General features: G+C 47.0%; 1 protein-coding gene and 1 long non-coding RNA gene across 3 annotated transcripts; one reads left to right on the forward strand and one right to left on the reverse strand.

Moving 5' to 3' along the window:
- Positions 1–263: 263 nt before the first annotated feature.
- HNRNPUL2 (heterogeneous nuclear ribonucleoprotein U like 2) lies at positions 264–10,087 on the forward strand (the record flags this gene model as incomplete). 2 transcript variants are annotated; one of them, XM_082344231.1, is made up of 14 exons in its annotated part: positions 264–804; positions 2,720–2,855; positions 3,149–3,225; positions 3,416–3,555; positions 3,865–3,955; positions 4,043–4,155; positions 4,378–4,641; positions 4,810–4,932; positions 5,307–5,435; positions 6,134–6,302; positions 7,641–7,841; positions 8,900–8,973; positions 9,238–9,345; positions 9,464–10,087. In XM_082344231.1, 14 exons carry the CDS (start codon positions 264–266, stop codon positions 9,542–9,544), a joined length of 2,247 nt encoding a protein of 748 aa, XP_082200357.1. In that variant the 3' UTR covers positions 9,545–10,087. The 2 variants fall into 2 exon arrangements, 1 of the variants encoding a protein (XP_082200357.1); XR_014232045.1 differs by lacking the exon at positions 8,900–8,973 and having other exon boundaries at positions 9,464–9,505.
- A 1,739-nt stretch (positions 10,088–11,826) lies between these two features.
- LOC309606768 lies at positions 11,827–14,304 on the reverse strand. The gene is made up of 2 exons (XR_014232046.1): positions 13,870–14,304; positions 11,827–13,199 (listed from the first exon to the last, which is right to left on the reverse strand). It is a non-coding gene; the product is annotated as an uncharacterized lncRNA (long non-coding RNA).
- Positions 14,305–14,790: the final 486 nt, after the last annotated feature.

The raw sequence follows: 14,790 nt of genomic DNA on the forward strand, positions 1-14,790 counted from the left end.
GCTGGAGAGGAAGCAGCTCCCCGCTGCGTTGTTTTGGGCTCCGAGGGCCGAAAGGGGGAGGGAGGAAGGGCGAGAAACAAACACTACGTAGCGGAGGCTGCGCGCGGCCTTCTGCCTGCGTGCCTACGTGCGTGCACTCGCTCGCGCGGGCTCAGTGCTGGCGCGTGAGGCGGAGGCGGGCGGCGGCGGCGCCTGCGCGGTCGGGCTCGGTCGACGGTTCGCAGGGGAGGAGGCGGCGGGAGGCGGAGGAGGCGGCGGCGGCGATGGAGGTGAAGCGGCTGAAAGTGACCGAGCTGCGGTCGGAGCTGCAGCGGCGCGGCCTGGACTCGCGCGGCCTCAAGGTGGATCTGGCGCAGCGGCTGCAGGAGGCGCTGGACGCCGAGATGCTCGAGGACGAGGCCGGCGGTGGCGGGGCCGGGCCCGGCGGGGCCTGCAAGGCGGAGCCTCGGCCTGTGGCCGCGTCGGGCGGCGGCCCGGGCGGGGACGAGGAGGAGGACGAGGAGGAGGAGGAGGAGGACGAGGAGGCGCTGCTTGAGGACGAAGACGAAGAGCCACCCCCTGCCCAGGCCTCGGGCCAGGCCGCACAGCCGCCGCCGGAGCCCCCGGAGGCGGCAGCCGTGGAGGCCGCGGCCGAGCCCGATGCTTCCGAGAAACCGGAGGAGGAGGCCACAGCCGAGTCAGGTGGGGTGAACGGTGGCGAAGAGCAGGGCACCGGCAAGGGGGAGGAAGATGAGCCGGAGGATCGGAGCGGAGACGAGACGCCGGGATCCGAGGCGCCGGGTGACAAGGCCGCAGAGGAACAGGGTGAGGAGCTGGCAGCGGAGCCCGGCTCCAATCTGCCGGGTGCGCCCCTGACCCAGCACCAAGCCCTGCATCGCGGGGTTCGATTCCCATCGCCATTCTGTGGGACTCCCCAGGGGAGGTGGCTTTCGTCCTCTACCCACCTTTTTGGGGGGTTTGACTACCTCTGGTGGCCCCACTTTCTGCAGGCGGGAGGTTCCTGCCTAACTTGGTTGCTTGGTGGTAGTGGATGGAAGTAAGCGATGTTGCTTGCGAACTGCTTATGAGCTACCTGTTGGAGCAGGCTCCCGCGGTGCTGGTTATCTTTTCCTAAACCGAGAATGCACTGAGGAATTGTTGATTACACGGACAGCCAGACCGACTGTTGGAGGCTTCGGCCCGACTGTTGACTTTTTCGCCATGAAATTAAGCAATAAGCTCAGTTCGTCAAAGTTCGCCCCATCGAAAGCTCAGTATTAGAGTTTGAGCCACAGCGAAAATCTGGAAATCTAACATTGCTCCTGCTTTAGCAGCAGCTCCTGCTTCAGCAGCCTGTGGTGTGAGGGTGTCAAGTTTAATCGTTAACTACGGAAGAAAAAGTTTTAATCCACAGCATTTAGAATGTTAATCAACATTATTTGGCTAGGGGTTTAACCTTGTCTGAATTCTTACGACTAAATTTTAATCTTTCATCTGAGTGGATGGATGGGCAAATTTGTATAATTGCTGTACACTTAGCTAGCTTTTTACATTTCGGGTCCTTGACTTCCTGAATTGAAATGATTGGGGTGTTGGTGGGTCCATTGAGTAACCTTGTGGAAGAGACTGTATAGAGTTGCCCTAGGGAGTTAGTGACCTTTCTCTCTTTGAAGTAATTGGATGGTTGGAGCTGATCCATAACTGTCTTGTCAGGGTAGGGAGGAAAGCTAGAGCGGCTTCCCATTCTTAATATGAAGTGGCTTGCTTTAGTTCCTTTTATAATACATTTTTTAGGCTGCTGCTTGGTGTGATGGTATAATTGGAACCCATTCTACAACAGTCACATGCAACTTGCAGATTGTCCTATGTCCTGGAACAAAAATCCCATTACATAACCTTTGACTTAACGTGTACCGCCAGATAGCAGATAAAAAAGGTTGAGGGATAAAGGACTTCTTTAAAGAAGTTATTATTAAAAACTTTAGTGTTACAAACCAAAAAAAGTCCAAGGAAAATCTGGGGTTTTTTTCTCCTCTTGTGAAGAATGTTGCTAACTGTATGACAGCACCTTTGTGCCCCAAATTATGTGCAGTAAAGATGCAGTATTATTTATGGGTCTCTTGTGACTTAATGGTTTGCTCCTGCAAGTTTCAGTAAAAATCTGTGATAAAAATACAGCTCTGTATATACACCATAGTCCATTAGCTATGTAAGTAAAGCTGTGGATGGCTGTGCGTTTCAAAGCTGGAAAGGCAAACTCTTAAAAAAAAAAAATTGAGGCTTCTGTAACATGAAGCTGTGGAAAAGTGTTGGAAAACATATATTAAGTGTCCAGCTTAAATCCAAATCTGATAGAAATCGAAGTTAAGCTATGAAGTTTTTAAAAAACTTATGGGATGTTTCTTTTATGTCATATTGGTGGGAAAATCTGCAAGCTTGACCTGATTTAAGCAGATAAATTTAGAATGCAAAAATTGCCAAATTTTTAATCTACTGCTTGACTGTAATTAGCCCATAATGTCCCTTTTTTTTTTTTTTTTTTTTTTTTTTTAAATAAAATCCCAACCAATGACAGGAAGATGATCATCTTTGGAAATAAAACATTCTATGAATGCAATGGGAAAAACCTGGCTCTTCTGACTAGACAGATATGCAGGTCTTCCTTTAGTTTCTGTTGGTTCTGAGCTTATTCTACACTCCAGTATGAAAACTGCTGATTTTCTTTCCCTCCTTTTTGTAGGAGATGACCAAGATAGTGAAAAGTCAAAACCAGCAGGCTCAGATGGTGAGCGGCGGGGGGTAAAGAGACAGCGGGATGAGAAGGATGAACATGGCCGAGCTTACTATGAATTCCGAGAGGAGGCTTACCACAGCCGGTGAGGGAAATAGTCCCTTTCATTGAAGGGAGTGTCTGCTCTGATTTTGGTATACCTGATGTTGACCAGAGAGTCTGGAAAGAGGGGTGGATTAAAAATGGAATAGGTTTTTACAGGCCTAAGTTTTAGATTAAATCTACCCTGAAAGCTCCTGTTGCCCTTTTCACATTTGTTGAAAGAAGCTGTCTGCTGGAATTTTATATTTGCTGATAAACAGACCTGATGTCATGCAGACACCTTTCAAATTAGAGGACTTTGGTTACATTGTATTTGTTTTTCTCTCATATGTATAGTTCAAAGTCTCCACCACCCCCGGAAGAAGAGGCAAAAGATGAGGAAGAGGATCAGACTCTTGTGAACCTGGACACGTGTATGTATAAGGCAGACAGGTTGAGGTTTTAAACCAATCAAAAGTGATTTTGGAGATTGAAACTTCATGGCCTGCAACTTTGAAGAGATTTAAACTTTGTATCCATTCTTGAGAACTGGGTATATTTGTGTTCTATTGGTGGCTTCAAGTGTTGGGCATTGGAGTAAACAGATTGCTTCTTTCTTAACAGATACCTCGGATCTCCATTTTCAAGTGAGCAAAGACCGCTATGGAGGGCAGCCACTTTTCTCAGAGAAGTTCCCCACCCTTTGGTCTGGGGCAAGAAGTACTTACGGAGTGACAAAGGGGAAAGTCTGCTTTGAGGCCAAGGTAGTGTGTACAGCTCATTAGGACCATTCATTTATTAAATTAGTCACTAAACTACTATGTACTGGGCTCTAGTACATAGTAGTTTACCGCCCACCAGTATTTTATTAGTGCAGAAAAAGGCACTACACTTGAATGACAACCGTAGCTCCAGTAACCAAGAAATTGACCCTCATGGCTTTGGTTTAAGTTCATTGACAGTTGTTTTTCTGATGTTGAGTTGTGATAGTTGTCGTTTTCGGTTTGTATCAAAATCTTGTCTAACTCAGACTTTGCTCGAGTATCTGAAAGTTCCTTTTCTGACTTGGCCAGATAACCCAGAATCTCCCAATGAAAGAAGGCTGCACAGAGGTTTCTCTCCTTCGAGTTGGATGGTCTGTTGATTTTTCCCATCCACAGCTTGGTAAAGTTATTTTTAACTTAATCATTTTAGTGTTTGCTGCTCTGTGGGAGGTTTGAGTGTAGGTAACTAATCTGCTGATTATTCTAGGTGAGGATGAATTCTCTTACGGTTTCGATGGACGAGGACTCAAGGCAGAGAATGGGCAGTTTGAGGAATTTGGCCAGACTTTTGGGGAGAATGATGTCATTGGCTGCTTTGCTGTAAGTGCTCCTGAAAGTTGTAGATTTGTAACAAGGAGTAAATAGAGGGCACTAGGGATCAATTTGCTTCCCATCAGCTGCTGTCTTTTCTGCGTTTGATGCATTGCTCACATAGTTGTTTAGTACAGCAGTTGGAGTAGAGAAAAAAAAAGATTAAATTGTAAGATTAATCAACCTCAAGCTCTGTGTGCCCATAAATGCTCTTGTCTTTCGTCGTTGTAGAATTTTGAGGCTGAAGAAGTAGAACTTTCCTTTTCCAAGAATGGAGAAGACCTTGGTGTGGCATTCCGTATCAACAAGGAATCCCTGGCTGACCGGGCCCTCCTACCCCATGTCCTCTGCAAAAATTGTGTTGTAGAATTAAATTTTGGTCAGAAGGAGGAGCCCTTCTTCCCACCGCCAGAAGAGTTTGTGTTCATCCATGCCGTGCCTGTGGAGGAGCGCGTGCGCACTGCGGTCCCTCCCAAGACCATAGAGGAGTGTGAGGTATGCCGGAGAGTGTGCAGAACCTTGGTGCTTATGCTTGGAATGGTGGGTGGGTCGCTTTTCTTCTGAAAACTTTACCCAGCTGGGGGAAGGGGAGGATGTTCTTAAATTGGGCTTTGTAAACATGACCCTCACTTATTTTTTAAAGCATTCCTGGTTTACTTGCAGGTGATTCTGATGGTGGGACTGCCTGGATCTGGAAAGACCCAGTGGGCACTGAAATACACAAAAGAAAACCCTGAGAAAAGATACAATGTCCTGGGAGCTGAGACTGTGCTCAATCAAATGAGGGTGAGTTGCTGGGAGGGGTTAGTCCGCTGTGATATTAGCTCTTGAGGTACCAAGAAACTTATATAATCTTTTCCCAGTGGAGTTGGTCTTTCAGGTGTCTGAGAACAAGGGCCCCACAAATAAAGAAATGAGTTCTCAGTATGTGTTTATGGTAGATTTGTTTTCTTTGCTGTGTTGTCAAATCTGAAAGCTGGTAAAGTCTGGAGTATATCCAGATTGAGACTGGAAATGAGTTCTGTAGGAAATGGACAACATTCCCAGCACTGAGGAATGTCAGTGAACTGATGTGGTGGTGGTGTGGCATTTACCAGTGATTCTTGGGCTTTAACTTACTGTGTAACTTCTTGTGTTTCTCTTCCTCTCAAACTCATTAGATGAAGGGGCTCGAGGAGCCACAGATGGACCCCAAAAGCCGAGACCTTTTAGTTCAGCAAGCCTCCCAGTGCCTTAGTAAGCTGGTCCAGATTGCTTCCCGGACAAAGAGGAACTTCATTCTTGATCAGGTATTGTTCAAACATTCAAAAGAAACCTAATTTAACAGTAGGTCCAAAGATAAAAGATTTGGTATCCACTTAATCTGATAAAATTGCTCAGGGACTTCCGCTGGTGGTCCAGTGGGTAAGACTCCGTGCTCCCAATGCAGGGGGCCTGGGTTCGATCCCTAGTCAAGGAACTAGATCCTGCATGCATGCTGCAACTAAGACCCGGCACAGCCAAAATAAATAATTTTTTTAAAAATCTCATTAAAATAAATTGCTCAGAGTCAAAATAGGGTGCGTATATAGAGGAAGACTGAATTAAGTAACAGAATCAGGTTACCTGATTATGACCAAGTGGTTGTGTTACGGTTGTAATATGTTTTGAACTCAGAGATACAACTTTTAGTGTTTTTACCAGAGAGTGTATGGACCCAGACTATAAAACACATTCTAGAGGCAATGGAAAGAGCGTTGGTGCTTTGGATTCATGGCTCCACCACTTACTAGGTTTGTGACCTTGGACAAGTCTTGGCCTCTCTGAGTCTCAATTTTCATGTTGTGTAAAACAGGATAACATCATGTAGCTTTGGAAGAATTCAAAGAGATTGTGTAAATAAGACCCCTAATCTAGTGCCTCACTTGTGAAAGATGCTCAGTAATTGTTGGTTGAATCAGAGTTTAATTTTTATTCCTAAAACGTCTGGTACTCCTCTTGTCCCTAGTGTAACGTGTACAACTCTGGCCAACGGCGGAAGCTATTGCTGTTCAAGACTTTCTCTCGGAAAGTGGTGGTGGTCGTCCCTAATGAGGAGGACTGGAAGAAGAGGCTGGAGCTGAGGAAGGAAGTGGAGGGAGACGATGTGCCTGAGTCTATAATGCTGGAGATGAAAGGTGGGCTAAACGCTGCAAGTTAGGGGCCCTGTCCTTGGTCCATGCACACCTCACTAGAGCCTCTTAGCACCTGGAGGATTCTCCACATGTAAAGTGTAAATCTGTGGAATAAATTAATGGGTGTGATCACTTGAAGGTTAATGAATGAGCAGAGTGAATGGTGAAGCAATAACCCCTTGATTCATTCTGATAAAATGCAAAAAGAGAAATGGTGATAGACCACAGGGTGATAGCCTTAAGGCAGAGGCTTCAATGAGTCAGTTATTCATTTAGTAAATACTTAAGAGTGTCTACTATTTGTCCAGTACTGTTCTAGACACAGGGAAAGAATGAATGAAATGAAGCTCTGCCTTCACTGAATTTATATTCTAGAGATGGGACATTCTTGTGGTTCAAATTAAAATGGTAGTGGTTGGGGTGAATGATCTCATCAGTATATTTTGATTTCTAGTATCACAGGCCTGTTTTTTTGTTTGTTTGTTTGTTTTGGGTTTTGATATGTGTGGTACAAAGCCTTACAGCAAGGTTCCCTACAAGGCAAAATTAACTATCTTGATTGATCTAGTTTTTTGCTGTTCACCTCAGAGTTTGGTTTTTCCCCTTGCTGCCTTCAGCGCCTGGCATCCCACCTGAGCTATCAACTACTGGCTCTTTGAATTCTGATAATGCCCAGGCATGGGAGCTGGTTACACATTTAAGAGCTGGATTCTCTGAGTTTACTTAGAATGAACTAAGCCAGTCCATAACTGGTACTCAAGCACTTGGAGGAATTTAGTTCAGTTTTATAAAACGGAGGGCTAACTGGATTCATCTAAGAATCAGGAGAGCCTCATTGAATTGAATTCTGCTGGGACTCAGCCTCTAAACTTGATGTCTAGAGACTGGCAAGTGTGCTCTCCCATCATACACAGGTGGTTTTAATGAGGACCCCGTACTCTTGTTAACTGTTTTCCTTGTATAGATGAGTAAGTGCCTTTAGGCTGGGGTCAGTTTCTTCTTGAGTCTCTTTAAAAGTGTATTTCTTATCTAACCAACACCAAAACTTTCTCAGTTACTTTTAGCCTCTGGCTGCCTGCTTCTGTCCTGATAAGAAACCTTAACCCAGTTCACTCTTAATTTATTATGGATCACTTGAGAACTTGTAAATCTACAGTTTGCAGATAGCCCTTTGCCTGGGGCTGTTACAGTTTAGGGAAAACCCGTAGAGTGAACCCAGCACACTTCTGTGCATTAATAGATGAGGCTTAGAAAATCCTATTCTTGTAGTGGGGTTTTCATTATGAGATCTTACCCGTCTATGTACTTGGAGGCCCACAAGCTTCTCTCTTACTCTTACAGCCAACTTCTCTCTGCCTGAAAAATGCGACTATATGGATGAGGTGACATACGGGGAGCTGGAGAAGGAGGAAGCTCAGCCCATTGTCACTAAGTACAAGGAGGAGGCAAGGAAGCTGCTGCCCCCCTCCGAGAAGCGGACAAACCGCCGAAACAATCGAAACAAGCGAAACCGGCAGAACCGAAGCAGAGGCCAAGGCTACGGTGAGTCCTGGGGACCTGCCAGCCCGAGCCTCAGTCTGTTCTCTGTGCTGAGTGCAGCAGGACCCACAAGGAAAGGCCAGGCAAACCAAGTCAGATCACCAACAATAAGGAAGTCCCTTCTTTACGGAGCTTATTTTCTCCTGTGTTCTTTACTCCCAGCTTCTTGTGCTTTTTCCATAATCCTTCAACAAAAGGTAGTTATTTTTCAACAAAAATATTTGTTTCCTTGAAAAGCAATGCTTGAGCCTGTTCATTTATCTAGTTTTCATTTTTACATATGGATTCCCCCTTCACTGTTGTAGTCTATATGAAGGATTTGTGCAGTGAAATCAGATTATCTTTTTCCTTGCTACTTTGTCTATTGGATCAACCCAACTGTATAGAGCAGAAAGTGAATGCATTATTCAGTAATCTGGGGCGGGCGTTAGACAGTAAGTTAGCTTATTAGTGGAATTAATTTCCCTCCTGAATGTCTAGTTTGTCAGTTAACAACCCCCGCCACAGTGTGCATTCACTGTGCATTAAAAATGCGTGTGTGTGTGTGTGTGTGTGTGTGCGTAATTATAAGTGTAAGTCAACAAAATTCTTGAGTGCCTGCTACGTGCTGGGCAGTGGGAATACCAACAGTTCCTACCCTGGAAGAGCTTATCATGTAGACTTTGTTCATTTGTATAAAATGATGGGTCTGGGTTATATGATATCCAGGATCCCTTCCAAGGCTGAAAGTCTGTGACTCTACGAATGGCAGTTTTTACTCATGTTTCTAACTCTGCCATGTATGCTTTTGGCATCTTAAATGTTTTGCAGGAATTGGGGAGCTTCAAAAGGTGAAACCAAGGTGGCTTGGTTTTCTTGTGTCTCTATTCCTCTGCCCTACCCCCCCTCAGACTTTTTAAAAGATCCTGGCTGGTGCTTTAATTAACATTGTGTGAGCCTGGCAGAAGCAGGCCTCCTATTCCCCCAGAATTGCCTTTGGCTCCGACTTTTTGATTTCCACTCAGATGTGGAGCCAGGACCCCATGCCAGCTGTCTGAGCGCGCTCTCCATTTCTCTTCCAGTGGGCGGGCAGCGCCGAGGCTACGACAACCGGGCCTACGGGCAGCAGTACTGGGGGCAGTCTGGAAACAGAGGGGTGAGTGCAGCTCTCCTTCTGCTCCTCCCTCTGGGCCGTGACAGCCATTCCTATTGGCTTGGGGGAGCAGAGTGGTTTGGGCTGTTTTCTCAGGGCTTAGGGTTTTGCCCATTTAATTTGTTCCTCTGGAAGACTTTATCCTGGGAAGGTTAAGCTTGTTTATAATATCAAGTGAAGATGTGTCTCATTTAAGACGGGGGATAGCAGTGGATTGTGATGCTGAAAACCCACACATCTTCACTCCTTCTCTTTCTCCTTTCTCAGGGTTACCGTAATTTCTACGATCGATACAGGGGAGACTACGATCGGTTCTATGGGCGAGATTATGAGTACAACAGATACAGAGACTATTACAGACAATACAGTCGGGATGTAAGTATCATCTGGGGATAGAGAGATGAAGGGGGGCAGGACCAGAGGGATGAGTGTCATGCCTCTCCGTCCTCAGCCAGCTGTGGCTCCAAGTGATGGAGTTTCCCCTTTCTTCTAGTGGCAGAATTACTACTACCACCATCCCCAGGACAGAGACCGATACTACAGGAACTACTACGGTTACCAAGGGTATCGGTGAAGCCCCTGCCATTGTCGCCTGTCAGCCATGAAGCTGAATCTCTGGGGGTGCCAAGCACCCCCCAAAACACAACCAAGGAAAACAGGGGCTGCCGGGGTGGGGCTGAGCTGCCGGGGAGGGGCGGTGGGGGGAGGGTGCGCAAGCAGTGGGGGGAGGGGGGTGGAAACAAACAACAAAACTGTACATTTTTTTTTAAAGTTTGTTGAAAAGAATATTGTCTTATTCTATAAAACATTTCAAACCTAGTTAGATATTTGTAATCAAAAAAACATTTGCTCAGAAAGCAGCACTTAGGGCTGCCTGTCCTATACCCTGCAGTCAGACAGGAAGAGAGAACTGAAAATGTCACCCTTCTGACATTCTAAGGCAGCTGGACCGGCAGCCGAGTAAGGGAGAGTGACGGCGAGGTGGTGCGGAGAGGGTGGGGAGGCGTGCGAGCCAGGGCGCTCTCCATAGCAGGCAGGAGTGGGGACAGAGGGAGAGCTTGTGACTGGGGCAGTGAAAATAAACGATCAGCTCTTATCAATCACTTGCACCAACTAACCGTTTGTATTTTCTTTACCGACCTTTCCCTCTTGGGATATCTGGTCCGGTGGGCTGGGAGGCCATACTGTCCCTATCTCCACGTTCCTGTGCCTTTGTGCTGTTTGGCTGAGGCATGGAGACTACCAGTTGGGCGGTTCTGTTACATAGGATCCCCACGCCAAGGAGGCATGGGGACTGTTCCTGATTGCAGAGCAGAATAGCTTGCAGCCTCTCTGTATCTGTTAATGGATTTCCATAAAATCCGGGGGAAGAGTTGGGGTTGCAGCCCTCAGCCTGAAGACTGTGATTTGCCAGTCTCTACTCTCTGTCTTCCAAGGTTGAGACAGGTGGGAAGTCTCTGAAATCATCTCTGTTAGAGAATCTGTCCTCTTATAGTTCAAGAGAAGGAACGTTTCTCAGGGTTTCAGCTCACACAGAAACGAAGCAGGATTCTTTTCACTGCAGCAGGATATGTATATAGGTGAATCCTGTGGTGTGGGCTACCAGGCCCAGGCGCTGAGAATAGCAGCTATTTTCTACAGTGTGGAGGGCCGGGGCCCTGCTGGCTTTTTTGATACACAGATAGAGAGTGAATAGAAAAGGGTAGGGTGGGGGGGTGGGAGGCAGCTCCGTGGGGCTGCTGGAACTTGGGAAGAGCATGAATGTGAGCGTGTGCAGCGTGTGCATGAAAGGGAGCACCCCTTCCCGACTTGTTGAAACAGGATTCCTCCTGGGGTGCCTTCCCTGTGTGTCCCAGAGAGGCCTCTAGCCAAGAGACTTCAGTCGGGAGAGTTATTGTTTGTAACTTTACCAGCACCCTCCCAGTTCTTGACAGACAGCTTCAGGTTGCTGGTTCAAGAATATGGGTGGGTTATGGGAATGCTCTTTCAGTACTGAGCTTCAGTTTTCATTCACCTTCCTGCTCAGCATTGTGTCAGCCAAGAGCTTACTCAGCGAACACCACACATTGCTGCACTTCCTGGCGAGGGGAGCCCTGGGTTGTGCTACTAGAAGGTACTTCACTTCCATTTCCTTACCTGGGCAGTCCTCTGTTGAAAATGTTGTGCTGAGATTTGACCTCTCTCTCCCTCTCCCACGGTTACTGCCGTGCCCAGGAGGGTGCACAGGCCCTCGTCCTGGCCCTCTTGTCGCCCTTCTGCTCCACAAGGACCTCTGAGCCGGAGGCTGGAATGGGGGGCTGATAGGCAATACGTTTGCTTGCTCATAATGATGTCCTTTCTCTGGGCACCTGCTTTTACTGTGGTGCCATCAAATGGATTTGTGTGTGGCAGTGGGTGAAGTGATTGCATGAATTTTTCTGTAACCCACTAACTTTTTATTATCATTAAGGGGAGTTTTTGAGAAAGCTTTGCTCATAGTGTCAGGGAGGTAAAAAGGAGGAGGTAGAAACTGGAGCCCAAAGAAATTCCCTTAGGGCAAGATTATGTTATAACAGAAAATTGACTCTGAGGCAGAAGCTGCCACCCCTATTCAAACGTTCATTAGTTCTCCAGCAAATAGCATCTTTTTATAGTCTACAGCACGGTTCGGGGATGCTAGGCCCTCAGGACCAGGGGGACAAAGCTTAAGCCGCTTTGGGTTTTTTTGGGGGGAGGGGAGGTACTTGCTGTTAATTTTTGACACTAGAAAGTCATTTTTTTTAAAAAAAGCTTTTTCTAGGTGGGTGGAGAGTGAAACTGCCACGTCCTTGTCGGTTTAGTCCAAGAGATCACTCGCAACAACAGTAGATGTCTGGGTTTTGTTTCTGTCTGTTTTTTTATTACGAAAAAACAATGTTAAGGGGGAAAATGTGGATTAACAGGCGGGATCCCTACCCTTGTTTTCCTTAGAAGACTTGTTTAGTGTCTTATCAGATGTCTGTTGTAGTTGTAGATGGAAAAGCTTGTGAGAAAAACAACCACCACATGGAGCCTGTAAATGTTATTGCACAACCTGTAAAGCATTCTTGGAAGTGGCCAGTAAAAAAGGGTTTTACCATTTAAAAAAAATGTAACTGTGTCATTGTTTACATCTGTAACTTTTTCCTCCCCTGTTCTCATTACAACATTATGGCAAAAATGTAGGCACCGTAGCTTCCAGTTTTAGAATAAATAACCATTTGGATTGAATTCACCCTCTCCTGTGGCTGCACTGACTGGATAGAGTGTGTCATTGGGGGCTTGCTTTATTTCTGACGCTCCTCCTCAAGTCGTACTGGGTTCCAGCCAAGGTCGGCTTTCCTCTTTCATGGCTTTTCTCCCTTCCTATTCTGCCATGCTTTCACTTGGGAACCAGCCATACCTTCACTCGGGGTTTGTTGGCTTACTTAAGTGCTTGCTTTTACTAAGAGCTTGAGCCATTGGAATAGAAGAAAATAAATTATAACTCATGACCTCTGTGTATTTGGCCTATACTAAAACCAGTTGGATGCTTGAAGTTAAATGTAGGGTTCCATTTAGGAGCCAGATTAAGTTTATTCGTAATTACCACTTAAGAGGAAAAGCCTGCTTATTCAACAGAAGATGTTTGATGGGGATTCTTTCCTAGTGAATATGTAGAATGAGAAGGTAACTTTAATTGACAAAAGCACTACTGCATTACTAGCACCGAACTGATATTGATTGTAACTTCTGATAAATGGTCAAGGACTTACTAAGGCTGGGCTCCCACAGGCTTATGACATCTAGTGTTTTGAAGTAGTGGTGATACAGATATAGTTACTGCTCTAACTCCTCCCTCTGTACATGTTAGAGATTCCCACCCTAGGGGCTTACAGCTTTGGGCCCAAAGGCTATCCTTGATTTCAGTGTCTGCTCATTCTCTAGGATATTTAAAGTTACTCAGTGTTATAGCTAATCATTTTAAATGGTTATTTATAGCTCATGCCTTGTCTCTAGTAACCTCTAGACCCCCCCCTTTGCCCCCAGCTAGGGTTGCAGCCATTCACCACTAATCTGATAAGTATGAAAATTGAATGTGTAGAAAAACTGAGCAGAGGTTGCTTTTTTTTTTTTTTTAAATAACCTAATATCAAGATTACATTTATTGAGCACTTCTGACTTCTTACCAAGTCTGAGCTGATGTGGACATTTTCACTTACCCCTCTGGAATTTGCCCAACACTGTGATACCTTAGGAAAAGAGAAAGATTCTTTTAGTGCCTTCTGTGCCCTGCTTGCCATTTAAGCATGTATAGTACAATCGTTGGATATTTGAATGCCTGCCATATGCCAGATACTGACAGGATGCAGGGATTAAACAGACTTGACCCTTAGAGGAGTTTTCAACGGGCACTAAGGAAGAACTAAGCAGGCTCCTGAACAGAACGGGGGTAGGTCCCCACTTCAGGAGAGCAGCCAGGTTACTTCCCTTGGTTTCTTCCTCTCTAGGATGAGGGAATTAAATATCTCTAGGGCCTGTTAGGGCTCAGGAATTCATCAACAGCAGGGAAGCTGCTATTCCTGAAGGTGCCTCAAGTTCACTGGGTACTCCTGGAGCCTGTGGAGACGTCCATAGGAAGCTTAAGTTCAGTTCCTGGTAGAACCCCCTTAATTCCTTTGGTTTCCTCTCTGTTCCCCTCCCCTGCTGTCTTCCTGTGTGAAGGTGTGGGGAAGCTGGGGGCGATGTGCTGTCTCTAAAACAGGTCACCCCCTTCTGCAAGGCAGCCTCTGGCAGCCGACCCTACCCGCAAGTGTATCCCAGGACAAAGCATGGCCCAGGCTTGCCCCGGGAAGCATGTATCACTGGGTAGGGGGTGGGGAATCTTGACAACCCATGAGGAGCAGACATCCTGAGACTTACTTTCTCTGCCTTGGCCCTGGTCCCACCTCCGTATGTGTCTTTCCTTCCCTTGGAAGGTAACGGCTTCTAGAAAGGTATTCTGGGTCTTTATAAACCTCCGCCAAGTTTGAGTCCGGGAGGCGCTCGTGAGACAAACCTCTGGCCGGGCAGCTTGCTGGACCACTACGAGGGGTGGTAGGCGCACCAGGGGCGGGGACACTGCTCCTGGCGGATGTGACAGAAGGGGCCTCAATGGGAAGTGGGAGAACAGCAAGCCCCAGTTCTAACAGGAAGCCCAAACTGAACAACTTAGGGCTTATCCAACTCCTAGGGAGAACAGGAAGCGACCTAGGAACAGCGCCCCGAGCCGAACGGCGCCGGGCATTGTCCTCACACTTCTGTTTCCGCTCCAAAGGAGTCTCTACTAGGCAAGATATAGAGATCTAGATTCTCTCATAAGATCCACGCGACCGGCGCCTACTGCTGGCGTGCTTGCTGGGACCCCCTTGTCCCATGATCCTTGGCAGTAGCCGCCAGTGTGCCTTCACCTGGATCGGGTGGACGTCAGCTTCCGGCCTCCGGGGTGGGTAGGAGTGGGTATCGAGTTGACGAGGGAAGGAGCAGCCATTTTGAGACAGATGAGCACGGAAGGGACCATATTGAGAACTCTGGATGCCTGGGGCCGCCATTTTAAGTATGGGCCCAGCTGAGAAGCCCTGTACGGTGAAACGCTGTGACATGCGGCCGCCATATTGGTGCGGATCCCCTTGGCGGCGGCCATCTTGGACGGAGACCTGCTGTGGGCGTCGCCATCTTAGAAGTAAAACGGCCCCTTCCCAGGAACTGGAACCACGCTCCTCCCCTCTCACTGGGTACCTCCTGTCTGCGACTGCCCTTCGGAATCCCTCCCTAAGTCCACCCCGTTCGGTCTGTTTTCATTTT

Source organism: Balaenoptera borealis (assembly GCF_965194805.1).
Source record: "Balaenoptera borealis genome assembly, chromosome: 11".
NCBI classification, from domain to species: Eukaryota; Metazoa; Chordata; class Mammalia; order Artiodactyla; family Balaenopteridae; genus Balaenoptera; species Balaenoptera borealis.